The sequence below is a fragment of the Cetorhinus maximus genome, chromosome 23 (genome assembly GCF_964194155.1).
Source record: "Cetorhinus maximus chromosome 23, sCetMax3.hap1.1, whole genome shotgun sequence".
Lineage (NCBI taxonomy): Eukaryota > Metazoa > Chordata > Chondrichthyes > Lamniformes > Cetorhinidae > Cetorhinus > Cetorhinus maximus.
The window spans coordinates 17,174,166-17,193,299 of NC_135901.1; the positions used below are offsets into that span (position 1 = coordinate 17,174,166).

The window sequence follows — 19,134 nt, forward strand, 5'->3', positions numbered from 1 at the left end:
CCTGGTGGGGGTGAGGTGTGGGGGAGGGGATCGAAATAGGCTTAAAGATGGGGAATAAAGAATGAATAGAAATAAATTTCAAAAATAATAATAGAAATCAGTGAAAAAAGAAAAAAAAATATATATATAAATAAAATTAAATTTTAAAAGGGGGATAAAAGAGGGGGTGAGGATGGAGGAGAGAGTTCATGACCTGAAGTTGTTGAACTCAATGTTAAGTCCAGAAGGCTGTAAAGTGCCTAATTGGAAGATGAGGTGCTGTTCCTCCAGTTTGCGTTGAGCTTCACTGGAACATTGCAGCAGGCCAAGAACGGTCATGTGAGCATGAGAGCAGGATGGGGTGTTGAAATGGCAAGCGACTGGAAGGTCTGGGTCGTGCTTGTGGACAGACCAGAGGTGTTCTGAAAAGTGGTCACCCAGTCTGCGTTTAGTCTCTCCAATGTAGAGGAGACCACATTGGGAGCAGCGAATGCAGTAGACTAAATTGATGGAAGTGCAAGTGAATTGCTGCTTCATTTGAAAGGAGTGTTTGGGCCCTTGGACGGTGAGGAGGGGGCAAGTATAGGGGCAGGTGTTGTACCTTATGCGGTTGCATGGGAGGGGGTTGAGGTGTAGGGAGTGATGGAGGAGTGGACCAGGGTGTCCCGGAGGGAATGGTCCCTACAGAATGCCGACAGGGAGGGTGAAGGGAAGATGATGTTTGGTGGTGGCATCATGCTGGAATTGGCGGAAATGGCGGAGGATGATCCTTTGAATGTGGAGGCTGGTGGGGTGATAAGTGAGGACAAGGGGGACCCTATCATGGTTCCGGGAGGGAGAGGAAGGTGTGAGGGCAGATGCGCGGGAAATGGGGCGGACACGGTTGAGGGCCCTGTCAACCACTGTGGGTGGAAAACCTCGGTTAAGGAAGAAGGAAGACTCGTCAGAAGAACTGTTTTGGAAAGTGGCATCATCAGAACTATGCGACGGAGGCGAAGGAACTGAGAGAATGGGATGGAGTCCTAACAGGAAGCAGGGTGTAAGGAGCTGTAGTCGAGGTAGCTGTGGGAGTCGGTGGGCTTGTCATGAATATTGGTGGACAGTCTATCACCAGAAATTGAGACAGAGGGGTCAAAGAAGGAAAGAGAAGTGTTAGTGATAGACCATGTGAAAGTGTTGGAGGGGTGGAAATTGGAAGCAAAATTAATAAAATTTTTCCACGTCCAGGTGACAGCATGAAGTGGCACCGAAGCAGTCATCGATGTACCGGAGAAAGAGTTGTGGGAGGTTGGGAGACTATGAGCTTGGAAGCTGTGGAGGGAAGATCTCCTTTTGACACACAAAATAAACCCAACAGCCAAGTATTGTGTGCAGTTCTGGTCACCAAATTATAGAAAGGATATAGAGACACTGGAGAGGGTGCAGAGAAAATTGATAAGAATGATATCAGAAATGCATGGGTTTACATATCAGGAAAGGATGAACAGACTGAATCTCTTTTCTCTTGAAAAAATATGTCTGAAGCTGAACTAATTTAGGACTTTAAAATGATGAAAGTTTTAATGGAGGGGAAACAGAGAGCATGTTTCCTCTTGTGGGGAAGAGCAAAACTAGAGACCATCAATATAAGATAGTCACCGAGAAATCCAATAGGGAATTCAGAAGAAACTTCTTCGCCCAGAGAGTGGTGAGAATATGGAACTCAAGACCACAGGAAGTGGGTGAAGGGAATAGTATAGATGTATTCATGGGGAGGCTAGACAAACATATGTGGCTGAAGGAAATATTAGGTCATGATGGTAGATTTAGAAGTGGAAAGATGAGAGGTGGCTTGAGTGGAACATAAACACCAACATGCACTGTTTGGGCTGAATGGCTTCTTTCTGTGCTGTATATCCTATATAATCCTGTGTAAGGCTTAACTGATCGTCCAACCTGGAGAGACACATGGACACTAGTAACAGGGTACTGCACACAGTACTTAGCTGTTGGGTTTATGTTGTGCATCAGGTAAGCTTTGCTTTTTGCTTCAATGATAGATGTCATCTCTGCTGAGTAGGTCTCAAACCAGCCTTTGTTGTGGATTCCCCTTTACCAAATGTTACTGCTGCTATGTAAGAAATGATTGAACTCAGCGACTTCAAAACTTCATCAATATCAATGTCGATTGATTAAACTTTTATTGATGTGCCTGTAAAATATTTCACTGTTTTGATTCCTGTTGTTTGATAATTTAATTTCATAATGGAGGTTTCACTTTGAAGAGTATGTAAGTCAATAAGAATTGTCAGCAAGGATTAAGCAACAGGGAGAAACCGTGGAAATGTGGGGACTGTGAGAAGGGATTCAGTTCTCTATCCCGGCTGGGAACTCATTGGCACAGTCACACTGGAGAGAGGCCATTCACCTGCACTGTGTGTGGGAAGGGATTCATCGAATCATCCAGCTTCCAGAAACACCAGCACATTCACAGTGAGCAGAAACCGTAAAACTTACTCCGTGTGTGGGAAGAGCTTCACTCAGTCATCCATTCTCCGGATACAGTCTGTGAGAATTCTGTTCTTTCTTTGACTGTGTATTAATATAGTCTGCAGAAGTTGTGTTCTTTCTTTGCCTGTGTGTTGATCTGTAGGGTAGAATCTGTGGAGGTGATGTCATGCTTTGAACCGGCTTGTCTGAGTTTAGAACTGTGAGATGGTGGAAGTGCAGAAGTTCTATGTAATCACAGAGGAATATGTGTGTGCTCTCATCAACAGGCGAATGCTGTTCACATGAACACACCTGTGATTGGACAAGAGCCACATGATTGAATAGTGAAATGTCCATGGACAGTTCTGATTGGTGGCCTCAGGGGAGCCAGTTGGGGGGTTTCCAGCATAAGAACAGTCCACCTGAGGGGTTTGGTGCAGTGGAGAAAAGAACAAAGGAAAGAAGAGAAAGAAACACGAAAGCTGGAAACTCCACAAGAAAACTGGAAGCTCCAAGGGAAGAAGTGTGCTCTGCTGTCCAGATATGACAAGGGAAGTATAGAGCTCACGTTGTTCTGTAAATCACTGCCTGAACTTTACCTTTAGTCTTTAAGTTTGTCCTGCCTTTCTCTTAATAGAGCTGCTCCATTACTGAAATTTATTGACACATCCGATCCTGATTCACTTGTGTGTCCAACCTCACTGCCAATCAGGTTGTTCAGTCTGATAAGAGACCTTTTAATTGTTCTCACTGTTTGAAGAGTTTTCAAAGCTCTAAAGATCAGATGAAATACCAATGGAGAGAAAACCATTCACCTGCACTGAATCTGGGAAGGGATTCACTCGATCATTCAACCTTCTGACACAACAATAAGTTCACATCTGACTGTATTGGTTGGATTCTATTGTTCTGTTGTTATTCTGGCCACCACCTGAGTCTGAGCCACATTGTTCATCATCTCAATGTTGATTTCACCTTGAACTGATTTTGTGACCAACATCGGCTCCATTACCAAGGCATAGACACTTAGAAACATAGAAAATAGGAGCAGGAGTAGGCCATTTGGCCCCTCGAGCCTGCTCTTCCATTCAAATGATCATGGCTAACCCTCTACCTCAACATCATACTCTCCCTCTTTCCCCAAACCCCTTGATGCCTTTCATGTCTAGAAATCTATTCAGCGATTTGGCCTCCACAGCCTTTTGTGGTAGACAATTCCACAGGTTCACCACGCACTGAGCAAAGAAATTTCTCCGCAACTAAGTCCTAAATGGCCTGCACCATATCCTGAGATTGATCCCTTGTTCCAGACGCCCCCCACCACTCACTCCCCCAAACCCAGCCAGGGGAAACATCATCCCTGCATCCAGTCTGTACACTTCTGCCCGAATTTTATACGTTTCAATGACGTCCCCTCTCATTCTTCTGAACTCTAGTGAATACAGCCCTAGTCGACCCAAAACTCTCCTCATACAGCAATCCTGCCATCCCAGGAATCAGGCTGGTGAAGCTTTGCAGGCACTTCCTCTGTGGCAAGTATATCCTTTCTTCGGTAAGGAGACGAAAACTGCACACAATACTCCAGGCTGCCTGCTTCCAGCTCTGTGACATCTCCCATTGCCCATTTCAAAATGATGCTGATCTGGACTCAGCCCCGCCCCTCATTCACTCTAATTGGTTGGAGGATCAGCCGTCGGTGCTCATGCCTCCAACCCCGCCCCCTCTTCCTATTGGTCTAGCTCCGCCGTCAATCAGCCGCGCATCGTGAACTGTCAGGTGAATAAACCCCGGGCAGGGGGGCGGGGTTTACAAATCCCAAGTGCGGCCCCAGAGCCGAATATTAAACAATGAACATTCTCCACTCTCACTATCCGCCGCTTCCGGCTTCTCTCCGGGAACAACCTCAAACAAAGAGACCAGGACCCTCCGAGCATGCGCGATCCACCCGGCCAACCCGCGGCAGATGGAGCGATTTCTGAGCCGTATGGTATTGTGGGTACTGCGGCCGCCATTAGAGAGCGAACTCACTTAATCTTCGTTTGATTCTAGGGAAGTGGGGGTGAGATTCCGCTAATGCCGGTGTTGAAAAATAAGAAAGATCAAGCTCCATATTCTACCATCCGCATCCTGCAATAATGGAGCTTTTGGCCAATCTGTGTAATGACTGTTTCAATAAGTCACAGAAGACACAGTTGCTCTGCAATGCCTTGCATTTTAATGGGAATTTTCAGATATTTTTACTGCTATTAGATTGGGTTGTGGACTACACCATCTTCACTTTTCCCTGCTGATCTAATCCAGGAGCGGTGATATATTTAGAAGGACTTGGTCTGTAAGAGACAATCAATGTGAGACTGATAATGGAACATTTTTATGTTAATGTCTAGTGACACATGATCATTTTCCCAGTGAGTCAGTTTGTAAAAAAAACCTCAAATAATCACAGCTACTGCAGCTGATCCTCTTGCTACAATTTGATAAGAAAGGAATCAGGGATCAGTCCCACCCAGCTGGACAACAGTGAAGAGGCATTGAAGGAATTTATGTTTTAATTCATTTATGGGATGTGGCTAGGCCAGCATTTATTCACCATCGCTATGGATGGTTTGGTCAATGGTGTCAAAGACTGTAGATGGGCCAAGAAGGACAAAGGACAATGAGGGAGAGTTTACCTTGGTTACATTGGATGCAGTTTAGGACGATGAGAAGAGCTACTTCGATAATGTGGCAGAGGCAGAAATCTTGTGTGTCGAGGGGCCAAATGGCCTACTTCTGCTCCTATTTCATATGTTCAGATTCAAAAATGGAATTCCAAAAAGATGGGCAGGATTTGGGAGGTGTCAACGCATTTCAGGACTTAGAAGGGGAAAGGGAGCTTGGAGTGGTTTGCAAGGATGGTGGGATCAATGGTTGATTTTATTGAGGAGGGGGTGATAATGTCAGATTTGAAGGAGAGAGGAGCAGTGCCTGAAGAGAGAGAACTGTTAACAATGTTAATGACCATGGGAAGCTTGGAGATCAACAAATGAGTGAAAATAGGGCTGGGGTAGCAGGAGATGGGTCTCATGGCAAAGCTAAGTGCTGAGAAGGAACGAGGGGACATGGGAGAGAAACTACAGAAAGATGTACGTTCAGGGCGAGGGGGGAACATTCAAGGTTAATTGGACAGGTGATCTAGTGGAAGGGAGGGAGGCAGCAGAGGCAGCTGATCAAATTGTTTCAATCTTAGTGACAAAGAAACTCCATGAGCTTCTCACACTTGTTGGCAATGAGGATGGAGGAGACAGGGGAGAGGGAGAGCCCTTCAAAAGGAACTAACTTGTCTCAGAGATACTAAAAAGACTCAACACACTGTATTTAACACAAAGCTGCTGATTTGAATTTTATCCACAATACTATGCCCTATAACTGGGCTGGAGTTTATTAACATCAGCAGAAACAGACCCCAATGAACATAGTTCAGTTCTGTTTGTGATTAACAGCAAAATCCAATCACGATAGTTACTTGTGAATTCCCTGGTGTGCCAGTAGGTGGGATGACGAGTGAATCCCTTCCCACACTCAGAGCAGGTGAATGGCCTCTCCCCAGTGTGAAGAACTGGTGTTTCAGTGGGCTTGAAGTGTATTCAAAATCATGAGGGGTCTGGACAGGGTTGATGGGGAGAATGAGATGAGCTCCCCCTTCTGAAAGGATCAAAAACGATAGGGCACAGATTTAAAGTAGTTGGTAAAAGAAGCAAAAGTGACACGAGGAAAACCTTCTTCACGCAGCGAGTGGTTAAGGTCTGGAATGCACTGCCTGGGAGTGTGGTGGAGGCAGGTTCAATTGAAGCATTCAGAAGGGAATTAGATTGTTACCGGAAAAGGAAGAACGTGCACGGTTATAAGTAGAAGGCGGGAGAACGGCTCTAAATCAAATGACCATTCAAAAAGCAGGTGCAGTCACGATGGGCTGAATGGCCTCCTTTTGCTCTGAAACAAATCTGTGCCTCCTGGCCACTTCGGAGGCTGAACATGTTTCTCCTTATGGGAGAGACGACAAATCGGGGCCGTTGTTTAAAAATAAGGGGTCTCCCATTTGAGACAGAGATGAGAAATTTGTCCTCTCACAGGGTCGTCAATTGTGGAATTCTCTTCACCAGAAAGCAGTGGAGGCTATTGAATAATTTTGAGGTTGAGTTAATTCTTGATTGACAGGGAGTCAAAGATTATGGGGGTAGACAGGAAAGTAGAGTTGGGGCCTCAATTAGATCAGCTATGATCTTATCACATGGCCGAGCAGGCTCACAGGCCTGAATGGCCTATACCTGCTCCTAATTCATATGATTAACTGCTTTCTACCACAAGGCCTTTCACTGGGAGGGCCACTGTAGATTTCATCCTCTAGCTCCAAGCCAGGCAAATCTTCCAGCTTCTTTTCCCTCACCAACTCCAAGTGAGCTGCAAACTACACAAGCCCAGATGTGCAACTGCCTTCTGTGGGAAACACCCAGATAAATCAAACAAAAGAACCTTCTAACTCCAACAGCCCATCTCCATGGCAACATGGCATGCTTTAGGAGATTCCAAACAGAAATGCATGAATATCTTTTTCCATCTCTACAGCATTTTATTTTATGATCCATATGAAATGTGCAATGGATACTCGCAACAAGCCTCAAAGAGCATCAGCTCACTGGAAACAAAGGTATGAGACCGGCCAGTCCAGCAGAAAGGGATCCTCCCACTTCACCAACTGTCAGGATGAAACTCTTTCGAGTTATCAACAGTCACAGATTGCAACTCTTTCAAGTACAATCACAGTTCTTGGTTTCCAGGAGTGGGACATGAACCCACAACCCTCTGATTCAAAGGCGAGGGTGCTATGAACTGAGCCACAGCTGACACCTCCAACTGTCAGGATGAACATGGTTCAGTCCTGGATGTGATTAACAGCAGCAATAAGAGCAGAATCCAATCTCTGTGATCACTTGTGAACACGCTGGTGTGTCTGCAGGTGGGATGACTGAGTGAATCCCTTCCCACACACAGAGCACATGAATGGCCTCTCCCCGGTGTGAACTCGCTGGTGCCTCTGTAAGCTGGATAATCGAGTGAATCCCTTCCCACACTGAGAGCAGGGGAATGACCTCTCCCCAGTGTGAAGTTGCTGGTGTAGCAGCAGGTTGGATGACTGGGTGAAACCCTTCCCACACACAGAGCAGGTGAACGGCCTCTCCCCGGTGTGGACTCGCTGATGTGTCTGCAAGTTGAATAACCGAGTGAATCCTTTCCCACAATGAGAGCAGGTGAATGGCCTCTCCCCGGTGTGAATTTCCTGGTGTGTTAGCAGGTTGGATAACTGGGTTAATCCCTTCCCACACTCAGAGCAGGTGAACGGCCTCTCTCCAGTGTGAACTCGCTGGTGTCTCAGCAGGGTTGATGAATCACTGAATCCCTTGCCACACTGAGAGCAGGTGAATGGCCTCTCCACTGCATGAACTCGCTGGTGTGCGTGCAGCTGCCATGAACCACTGAATGCCTTCCCACACTCAGAGCAGGTGAATGGCCTCTCCCCAGTGTGACTGCGTTGATGAATTTCCAGTGCAGACGGGCATCGGAATCCCTTCCCACAATCCCTACATTTCCATGGTTTCTCCATGGTGCGAGTGCCCTTGTGTCTCTCCAGGTTTGACAATCAGTTGAAGCCTCGTTCACACACAGAACCTGTGTACGGTCTCCCCGGCTGTGAAAGCTGAAATGTTTCTTCAGACTGTATAACAGTTCATAGCTCTTTCCAAAGCCAGTGCATTGGAATACACTTACTCGGGTGTGTGAGAATCGGTGCTTTTCCAGTCACACTGATGTTTCAAATATTTTGAAGCAGACATAACAGACAAATATTTCTTCTAGATTCAAAGGCTGCTGATATACCGATCCCGATGAATCGAGTGGCTCTGCCAGATCTTGATGTGACCTTTGGTTTGAGTTTTCTGACTGCAAATCATCCCCTTCTAATGTCCTGTAAAAGGAGTTCACAAAAGTCATCACAGAAAGTCTGCGATAGAAATTCAGAAGACAATTCTAGTTTCTATGGAACATTCTTTCCCCTCTCATTCCCCAAAGGCTGTAAATCTCCATCCCCAACATGCTCCCTGCATTTTGAGCTCTCAGGAATGTTCAGACAGATTCAAAATGTTAGCTCTGTTTCTTGCTCCACATATGCTGCCAGACCTGCTGAGTTTTTTGCACCATTTTCTGTTTTTACTCCCTTCATTCTCACTCTGTTATATCTCATTTATACATTCCCAATTCTCCTGAAGGAGCCAAAAAGATTGTAATACTTGAATAGCGATACAGAGGGGATATGAGGAAGAACTTTATTTAGACAGCAAGTAGTCATGGCCTGGAATTCGATGCCTATGAGGATGGCAGAACCGGAGATGATCAATGGTTTCAAAATGAAATTGGATAGGGAGTTGAAAGAAAAACTTTCAGGGGAACGAGGATACAGATGGAGAATGGGATCGACTGGATTACTCTACAGAATGTCAGCATGGATCTGAGTTTCCAATTGGACACCATCTGTGCTGTAATGCGTTTATGACTGGAAATATATAATGCAGCTACAGTATTATTACAGGACTAGAAATAATAATAAATGAACTTTAATACAGAATAATAAATAACTAGACATTTCTCTGTTGTTACGATCCCTGTGGAAACCAATAACCTTAAAATAAACAAATTCCCAGACAACCCCAACGGAATAAACAGAAGGACAAGGTTTTATTTTTTAAAAACGATTCCGGTAACAATCAAACTAAATTCAACATAAATGAAGCCTGCATTAACAGACAAATGGCATTTCAATAGACCGGATAAATATGACTTTAAACAGCTGGAGCATCAGCCTGGTCCACAAAATCACCAGCATTTCCCCCCTCAGCATATTTGGCACTAATTCCAGTTACAGAGTCCCACAACTCTCTGTACTTCCCAGGGGAGGGAAAGAAAGTGATTTACTCACAGATGTTGGACCGAGGAAGAAGTTTTAATGTTTATGAACCTAAAAACAAATGCTGTACCGTTTAAAGTCAAATTGCATTGGAAGAAAATGAGAAGACATTTTACACAGTCCCCTCCCGCACCCCCATAGCCGGCAGCCCAGCACGCAGGCGCAGAAAGCGTTTTCTGTCCGAAGCAGGCGCAGTGCGGCTGCCGTCAGCGGTCGCTCTCGATCTCTTTTTGGACCAGCCGGTCGCCGTAGACAGAGGGGGGGAGGGGGAATTCGCTGAGCGGCTTCTCGCTCTGGCCGGAGCCGTCAGCCGGTTGCCTGGAAACTTTGGCTCGAGGAAGTGCAGGGGGAGGGGGAACAATGGGTGGGGGAACAATGGGTGGGGGAGGGGGAACAATGGGTGGGGGTGGGGCTCCCGTGTCCGCGCGCCTGGTCCGCAAACTGGAACCCGAGGACGTCACCGCGGAGCACAGTCAGTCCTATTGGCTGATTCAGGCGTCACAATGATTCAGAGGAGCGTTCCCAGTTCACATTGAGAGCACTGGACTTGATGGTCAAACTCTCTCCACCGAACACGCGCTCGGGTTACTCTCCCTCATTGTGGTCGGACCGAGGTTAACCAATGGGAGGAGCTGAACGACCGGAAGGTGGATGGTCCTCCAACCAATCAGAGCGCGGCCACTGTCGCAATGACGACACGGAACTTCCCCCATTGTTTGAATGCGCATGTTGGACAATGAGCTTTTAAACCTGTCCATTACTGCCCAGCAAAGCTGCTGATGCTGCTTCTCTCTCTGAATGAGGATTTAGCTTCTCACACACGAAAACTTTCTCCCCAGTCCCATGTCAAATACCTGTGAGTAAAACACTTTCTTTTTCTCCCCCTTTCCATTTCTTTTCTAATTCTGGGTTTAAATTGTTGACCTGCAGAAACTGAAGGGAAAGGAAGAGGGTGCAGACTCTGGAAAGGTTGGCCCAGGTCTGTCCTTCTCTCTCGCTCTCTCTTAAAGACAATGACATACTTTACTCCCTCAGCTTGACACATTTATTTGTCTGGCTAAAAGGATAGCCTCTTTCCTAGTATTTCCAATAAAATAGGCGGATTCCCCAGGAGATGCCTGACATTTAAGGTGGCAGTAAACTAATATAGGGCAGAGATATGTCGAATGTTTTTATATGGTAAATATTTGATATATTTTTTGTTGACCAATAATAACTTTCATTTATAAATATGTCTAGTCTTGTAATATAGTACTCTAGCTACCGTTATATATTTCCCGTCATCGAGTCATTACAGCACAGGAATGCATTCAGCAACTCAAGTCCATGCCGACTCTCTGTAGAGCTATCCATCCCATTCTCCCTCTATGCCCCGTTCTCCTACAAGTTTATTTCCTTCAAGTGTCCACCAATTTCATTTTGAAATCACTGATCATCGCGAGTTCCTCCAGCCTTGCAGGCAGAGAGTTCCAGGTCATGCACACTCGCTCCTAAATAAAGCTCTTCCTTGCATCCTCTCTGTATCTTTAATCAAATAGTGCAGTGTATATTATGCACATTTTAAATCCAGTAATGTATACATATATATATAGCCTGCATAATGATTTCCAAGGCCCCTGTGCCCTGGACAGGAAGCAGTGCACATGGATCTGCTGATCAGCATGAAATGGCACCTTCAGGAGATTTGGGAGGTACAGCACAGTGAGAATGGAGGCACAGAGAGTTACTGCTTCTGGGGAATACGAGAGAAAGAATGTTCCGTAGAAACTAGAGTTATGTGTTGTGAATTTTTATCCTGCACTGACAATGATGACTTTTGTAAACTTCTTTTACAGGATATTAGGAGAGGACTTGTATCTGGGAAACACAAACCAAATATCGCGTCAAGATCTGACAGAGTTACTGGATTCATCAGAACCTGAATATCATCAGCCCTTTGAATGTGGAATATGGAAGGAGAAATGTTCCCCTGTTCTGTCTGTGGGAAAACATTTCAAGCATCAGTGTGACTGGAAAAGCAATGAGACACAGACAACTGAGTGAGAATGCTCCAGTGAACTGACTGTGAAAAGAGCTTTAACCAGTTATACAGTCTGAAACAACATTACGCCATTCACAGCGGGGAGAGATTGTACACATGTTCTGTGTGAAGACAAGGTTTCAACTGAGCAGTTAACCTGGAGGGACACAAGGACACCTGCACCATGGAGAAACCGTACAAATGTGGTGACTGTGGGAAGGGATTCTGCACCCCATCTGCGCTGGAAACTCATCAATGCATTCACACTGGGGAGAGGCCTTTCACCTGCTCTGAGTGTGGGAAAGCATTCACTCAGTCATCCACCCTGCTGAAACACCAGCGAGTTCACTCCGGGGAGAGGCCATTCGTCTGCTCTGAATGTGGGAAGGGATTCAGTAATTCATCTCACCTGCTGACACACAAGCGAGTTCACACTGGGGAGAGGCCATTTATCTGCTCTGAGTGTGGGAAGGGATTTACTCAGTCATCCAACCTGCTGATGCACCAGCGAGTTCACACCAGGGAGAGGCCATTCACCTGCTCTGAGTGTGGGAAGAGATTCAGCGATTCATCTGCCCTCCTGACACACCAGCGGGTTCACACCGGGGAGAAGCCCTTCATCTGCTCTACATGTGGGAAGGGATTCCCTCAGTCATCCAACCTGCTGACGCACCAGCGAGTTCACACCGGGGAGAGGTCTTTCATCTGCTCCGAGTGTGGGAAAGGATTCACTCAATTATCCCACCTGCAGACACACCAACATGTTCACAATGGGAAGAGGCCATTCACCTGCTCTGGATGTGGGAAAGGATTCATTCAGTCATGCAACCTGGTGATGCAACAGCGAGTTCATACCAGGGAGAGACCGTCCATCTGCTCTGAATGTGGGAAGGGATTCAGAGATTCGTCCACCCTGCTGAGACACCAGCGAATTCACACTGGTGAGAGGCCATTCACCTGCTCTATGTGTGGGAAGGGTTTCAGTCAGTTATCCAGTCTGCTGAGACACCGGAGAGTTCACAAGTAATTACAGGGGTTGGATTTTGCCGTTATTGCTGCTGTTAATCACATCCAGGACTGAACCATGTTCATTCTGACAGTTGGTGAAGTGGGAGGATTGGAGATGTACTAGAATGGTGCCAGGGATGAAGGGGCTTGGAGGAAGATTCAGTCATGGGTTTCAAAAGAAAATTGGATCATTATCTGAAGGGGAAAAATTGACAGGGTTATGTGGAAAAGGTAGCGAAATGACACTATGTTCACTGCTCTTGCAGAGGGCTGGCACAGACACAATGGGCTGAATGGCCTCCTTCAGCGTTGTAACCATTCCATCACTCTAGAACACCAGCTAGATGATTTTATTCAACACAGCATGACAGTGGGTCGCACTCTTACCTCTGACTCAGGAGGTGCTGCATTCGAATCCTCAACCCAGAGACTCAAGCCCCCAGAATCCACGGCTGACACCTCCGGTGCCAATTATGAGGGACAGCTGTCCTGTCGGAGGGACCGTCTTTCCAGTGAGACATTAACCCGAGAGCCCCGTCTGCCCTCTCAGGTGTATGTAAAAGATTTAATGGCCACAATTGGAAGGAGAGCAGGAGGGGGAGGAGATCTCCCCTGGTGTCCTGGTGCCTGATATTTTTCCCTCAATCAACATCAGTGAAAACAGACACTCTGGCCATTGCCGTCTGTGGGAGCTTGCTGTGCACAAATTGGTTGCCACGTTTCCTACATTGTGACCACATTTCAGAAAGTGTTTCATTGGCAGTGGAACACTTTGAGACTCCCTGAGGTGGTGGAAGGTGCTATATAAATGCAAGTTTATTTTTAAATCAACACGCTCCTATTCTTACCGGCAGATTGTCCAGCAGGAGCAGGAGCCAGCTGACCTGAGGGTGGGGGGGAGGGGCAGTGCAAGAACTCCCAGTGTCGACCAATCTGCTTCCGTCCAAAGGCCACTGAATACACTGTGGGAACTGGCTATTTAAAGGGGATGCCTTATCTTGCTCGTCTGAGAATCCACCCCTTTCCCCCTGTGAAATGCTGGCAGAGAATAGATTTTGGGGCTGGTCAATGTACTGAAAGTATCTCTGCCATTGAAGATGTTTGTCTGTAAACAATTGATCTCACAAATTAATGGATGGAATTACCGAAACTTGGTCCACCGACCATGCAAGAACTGTCCTATCTTTGGTGCAGTTCCAGATCCTGGAATTTTTTTGAACGATCCGTTCACATTGGGAGATCAGGAGAATTGACTTTTTCTTTTCAATTGTTGTGGTTTGTTTTATTTCGAATGGCGATTGCTTTGGAATGTTGTGGATTGTCTCCGCTGCTGGGGTGGAATTTATCACAGCTGTCAAAATATCAGCAGAGTTTTCAGAGCAGGTTGTTAGCTGTGGATTAGCCTAAGGCTTCCTTGGTCTTAATAAAAACGTTTATTTTTTTCAGCTTTGTCCTTACAGAGAATGTTTTCATCCCTGTTTGTTTGTCTGTCTGTCTGTAACAATATATCTTAAAAACTAATGGATGGATTTGAACAAAACGTGGTACACAAATAGAGTATGGTCAAAGGAAGAAATGATTAGATGTAGTGAACGTGCAAACTGGATCCAGGCACTGGATTTTTCATATTCAAATACTGGGCTCTGTTTTCTGCACACAAAAGGAATTTGTCCAAGCATTTTGCCTTTTTAATTAAACAGGAGCTTGGGGGACAATTGTTCCCTGATGCATTCCCCATGGCAGCATCTCAACCAATCAGAGTCGACTTGCCATTTCTGAATTTGAACAAAAGCTTTGGGTAACTGTTCCCTGGTGCATTCTACATGGCAATGCCTCAACCAGCCAGGGTCCATTTGACAACCAATCAGCACCCTGTTTCTCAGACAGTATAAACTGTTGTTCACTTTGACATTTGGTATTCTTGCATCTATCCTAATGAGTGCAAGAAGAAAAGCTTTGACAGCATGTCTCTTTTTTCAGCAATATTCAAATGTTTAAAAGGATTTGATAACATTGGGAGATTGGTTGAAATAACATTTTTTTCTCCCCAACAATTTATTGTAAACAAGAACAACAAATTGGCTGAAAAGTCACATACGCTTGCGCTAGCAAATTGGTTAATTTTAGTGGTAAATGTTCACGATCCGGACCATTTCCGGATTCAAAAATAAGTTATGTACATGTAGTTAAAAATTTTATTTATGAAATCACACAAACGATCGTTTCTGCTTACTGCGTAAAGGTAAAGGATTGTACAGGCATCAGCTAATCCCACACTCCCAATAAAGTATATAGTCTGGTGTCAGCTGATTATATAATCAGAAAAATGCTGATGTAATCTTATGACATCATCACAATAGAATGCGATGACATCAGCAGATTATGCAATCCCAATGGAAAGGTTTGATGTCAGCTCAATCTTAGACATAAGTAGTGTCATGGGAAATGTCCAGAACTGGACCAGTTTTCTTCAGTCAACAAACTCTGCTGCCTGTCTCCCAACTCACACTCAGTCCCGTTCACCTATCACCCGCTGTGCTCACTGACCAACACTGGCTCCCACTCAAGCAACGCCTCGATTTTAAAATTCTCTTTTTTTTCAAATCCCTCCCTAGCATCCTTTTTTTCAAATCACCACGTGGTCTCACATCCCCCTCTCCCCATCTCTGTAATCTTCTCCATCCTCAAAACCCTCTGAGATATCTGTGCTCCACTAATTCTGGCCTCTTCAATATCCCCAATTTCAATTGCACAACAACTGGGGGCTTTGCCTTCAGCTGCCTGGGTCCCACGCTCTGGAATTCCCTCCTTAAACCTCTCTGCCCCTTGATCTCTTGTGCTTCTTTAGGAAACTCCTTAAAACCAAGCTACTGGTCATCTCTTTATGTGGCTCGGTGTAAAATTTTGTTTAGTAATGGCACCTGTGAAGCACATGATTAAAGGTGCTATACAAATGCAGGTTGTTTTTGTTGTTGTGGTTTAATCATGTTCAGCGGAGGTTGCTGTTGTTAAGCAGTCAAATGCTTTCTTGCTGCCTCCTGAGAGAGCTACAGGAAGGCTGTTGACTACAATTGGCCATGCAATCTTCAATGTTTAAATATACAGAGGATTGGAGACATTGTTATGTCGGTCCCTCAGAACTAAAGAGAAACTTGTCTCTTTAAATATATATACCAGGATGAGGCTGAAATGAAATCTGACCTTTTAACCTGCACAAAGACAGGAAGCTCAGATTCACAGGCTGCAGAAGGAATCCATTTGGCCCATCATGCCCGTGCCATCTCTTTGAAAGGAATTTCTGATTCATCCAACTGCTCTCCTCTTTCCCTACAGCCCTGCAAATTCTTCCCTTTCAAATATTTACACCTTGGAAATAAATAATTGAATCTGCTTTCAGGCAGATCAGAACAACTCGCTGTGTGAAAAAAATAAAATTTACATAGAAACTAGGAACAGGAGTAGGCCATTCGGCTCCGCCATTCATTATGATCATAGCTGATCATCCAACTCAATAGCCTGCTCCCACTTTCTCCCCATAACCTTTGATCCCTTTCACCCCAAGAGCTGTATCTAACTCCTTGAAAACATACAATGCTTTGGTCTCAACTACTTTCTGTGGTAACGAATTCCACAGGCTCACCACTCTTTGGATGAAGAAATTTCTCCTCATCTCAGTCCTAAATGGTCTACCCCATATCCTCAGACTGTGACCCCTGGTTCTGGACTCCCCCACCATCATCTCACCTTCTGGATCCTTTGCCAATTACCTTAGAGGGATTCACTTTCTGTTAAACAGCCTGCCACTTCCTTTCACCCACTTTCCCTAAAGAGCATAAATCTAATCAAAAGTCCAGCAAAATCAAATATTTTTACTGATAAAATTTATTAATGTCACAGAACATGGTTTAAAAAAAACAGAAAATTACTTGAGGATTAAAGACAACCAGAGTAAAAGGATGTGCACAATGTTCTCGATCCAAATAGTTTCTTTTTGGCTCCTCTGTACCCTGTCCTCATGACTCCCCACTTTGGACACAGGAGCACTGAACCCCGGGGAGGTCACATCACCATCTCTCCCTCCCTGATTGGCTGGAGACCCATTTCCCAGTCAGTCCTCCAGCACCTTGCTGTCTCTATTAGTGCGGCGTCAGTGGCAGTTTCCCAACTGGGCCACAAGCCCTGTTATTCTCAGCTACATTGAGCCTTCAGCTCCACCGCCTGGCTGTCATTCACATGCGCAATAGAGAGACAGAAAGGCGTAGGAACTCAAATGGGAACTCGAAACTTTGGCTCTAAACCAACACTAACATTTGTCAGTCCTGTATGTGTTTTTTATACTAGGGTTTTTATTATTAGATTTAGGTGCTGGAGGCAAAGGGTGGGGGCTTTTAAAGGGTAACTTTCCCTTTCTAAATTTGTATTGTCTATCGTGTCAGCAGTGGCTCAGTGGATCTCACTCTTACTTCTGAGTCAGAAGGTTGTTGGTTCCAGTCCCAATCCAGGGGCCCAAGAACAAAAATCAAAATCGACATTCCTGGTGCCAGCACAGAGAGTGCTGCACTGTCAGAGCTGCTGTCCTTCAGACGAGTAATACACCAAGGCCCTGTCTGCCCTCTCAGGTGGGCGTAGAAGAACCCACAGCCACTATTTCGAAGAAGAGCAGGAGAGTTATCTCCAGCAGGGACTGGGAGAGAAATCCTGGGCCCTGGTGCTTTTCCTGTTTCCAGGCTCTCAGGCTTCTCCGTGCAACAGAACCTTTAAGGGGCCAGAGAATGAAGACTGAATGGCTCACAGTTGTATCTGTTTGGTCATCAGCAAGTCTGAAGACTCTGCTGATTGCTGCTTCTCACCACAATATATTTTCAATATCTGCAACGCAACATAACTTTATCACGATATTTCTAACCTCAAAAAACTCAGAAAAAAACAGCAACATGAAGCGGGATAACAGGTAACTGGACAAAAGGACAATATTGAAGTATATGGAAAAGACTCTTGTGAATCATGTGCAGTAAAACAGGTTACTGATTCACACTGAGCTCAATCTGCACTCCTGTCCTGGTGATCTCATCCCACAAATCCTGCTCACAGTAAACTTTCACCAGCAACAAAATAAACAGAACTCCAGCCAGGATTCCACCCTCTGTTCGCACGATAATTATAGATGACAAAGGCCATCGAGTCCTGTTCATCTCACCTGTCTCCATACACACATATGTATTAGGAGCAGGAGTAGGTCATTCGCCCCCATGAGCCTGCTCTGCCATTAGATAACATTCTCTACATTTCACCAATGGCTACAACTCAAAAGTGCTGAATTGGCTGGAAAGTGATTTGGGGCATTGTGAAAGGTGCTGTATAAATGTAGGTTTTGTCTTTCTTTCATTATACCTGCATGCAGTGGACAGAGTGACAGTAGCAATGGTGAAAGTGGAGGCCCAATGCTGATTATTTAAAGATAATTAATCACCGAGCAATCAAGTGATGTTAGCAAAGTGGCTACAAAGGAATCACTACATTTACAAAAACAATTCAAATCTGTACCTAATCTATCCCCAAAACCCTTCTAGCTCCCCTGAACATCCCTCCAACCATCCCCCCTACTCCACCAAACTTCCCCGACCTCCCTCCAAATTTCCCCCAACCCCTTCCAAACTTCCCCAAATCCCTCCGACTTCCCTCCAAACCTTGACATACCCCTCAACCCCCTCCAAACTTTCCCCAGCCCCCTCCAAATTCCCCCAACCTCCCGCTAAATTCTCCCCAACCTCCCCTCCAAACTTACCCCCAACAGCCCATCCAAAGTTCCCCCAACCCTCTGAACTTTCCCCAACCCCCTAACTTCCCCACAACCCCTCTCAAAACCTACCCCCAACCACCCCTCCAACCTACCCCCACATCCCCCAAACCCACTCCCACATCCCCCAACCCCTCTAAACATGCCCCCAACCCGCGCCCCCACCTTCCCCCCACCCCCTACCTACAACAGCATCCAATTGGTTGTAAAATTACAGGGATTTGACTGACTATTTCTCAAGCAGGAAAACCCTCAGTTTCTGCTGCTGTTGCTTATCACCTTCAGACAGCTTTGTGGTTTCCTGGCGGGTTTTTCAAAAAAATTGGAATTGCAAAGCTGCCTGAAGGTCAGAGGCAGCAGCAGCGACTCGTGAAATTGACCTGACACTGACAGACTGACTTAGAAAATATCAGAACGCTCAGCCTGACAGATCTGTTTTTTAAGCTGGTCTGTCAGGTCTGTAGCTCTAGCTGCTCAGTGAGGACGATGCAAAACTGTTTGAAACAACGAGCCCGGCCCACACCTACTCACCTCCCCCACCCACAACATCCCAGGTCCTGCTGTTTGGTACTGTCTGAACCCCACTCTCCCGGGCCTTGATTCCTGGTGTCTTGGGCCAATATTTATCCTTCAATCAACATAACCACAAACATATCATTTGGGTCATTATCACATTTCTGTTTGTGGGATCTTGCTGTGTGCAAATTGGCTGCTGAGTTTCCTACGTTACACCAGTGACTACATTTCAAAAGTGGCTGTAAAACGCTTTGAAACATCCTGTGGTTGTGAAAGGCGCTATAGAAATGCAAATCCTTGTTTAATTGTCAGCAAATTTGGATACATTACACTCAGTCCCTCATCTCG

At 45.6% G+C, this 19,134-nt stretch overlaps 4 protein-coding genes across 6 annotated transcripts in view; 2 read left to right on the forward strand and 2 right to left on the reverse strand.

Moving 5' to 3' along the window:
* The window catches only part of LOC144697121 (uncharacterized), a 392,678-nt gene extending 380,043 nt beyond the window's left edge, over positions 1-12,635 (forward strand). The window contains exons 1-2 of one of the 3 annotated variants that reach the window (XM_078568955.1): positions 10,183-10,301; positions 11,281-12,635. In XM_078568955.1, the coding sequence (XP_078425081.1) occupies positions 11,650-12,492 (843 nt within the window). In that variant the 5' untranslated portion in view covers positions 10,183-10,301; positions 11,281-11,649 and the 3' untranslated portion in view covers positions 12,493-12,635. Of the gene's footprint in view, positions 1-10,182; positions 10,302-10,593; positions 10,625-11,280 lie in introns of those variants that run through there. The other 2 variants (XM_078568957.1, XM_078568956.1) reach the window with 2 other exon arrangements.
* The window catches only part of LOC144696999 (uncharacterized), a 608,705-nt gene that overhangs the window by 425,597 nt on the left and 163,974 nt on the right, over positions 1-19,134 (forward strand). The gene's annotated exons all lie outside the window — the stretch shown is intronic.
* The window catches only part of LOC144697096 (uncharacterized), a 470,203-nt gene that overhangs the window by 129,108 nt on the left and 321,961 nt on the right, over positions 1-19,134 (reverse strand). The gene's annotated exons all lie outside the window — the stretch shown is intronic.
* Positions 1-19,134, reverse strand: part of LOC144697854 (uncharacterized) — a 44,136-nt gene that overhangs the window by 8,261 nt on the left and 16,741 nt on the right. The window contains exons 5-6 of the mRNA XM_078569829.1: positions 7,419-8,122; positions 3,380-3,473 (exon numbers count right to left, since the gene is read on the reverse strand). Coding sequence (XP_078425955.1) covers positions 3,380-3,473; positions 7,419-8,122 — 798 coding nt within the window. The remainder of the gene's footprint in view (positions 1-3,379; positions 3,474-7,418; positions 8,123-19,134) is intronic.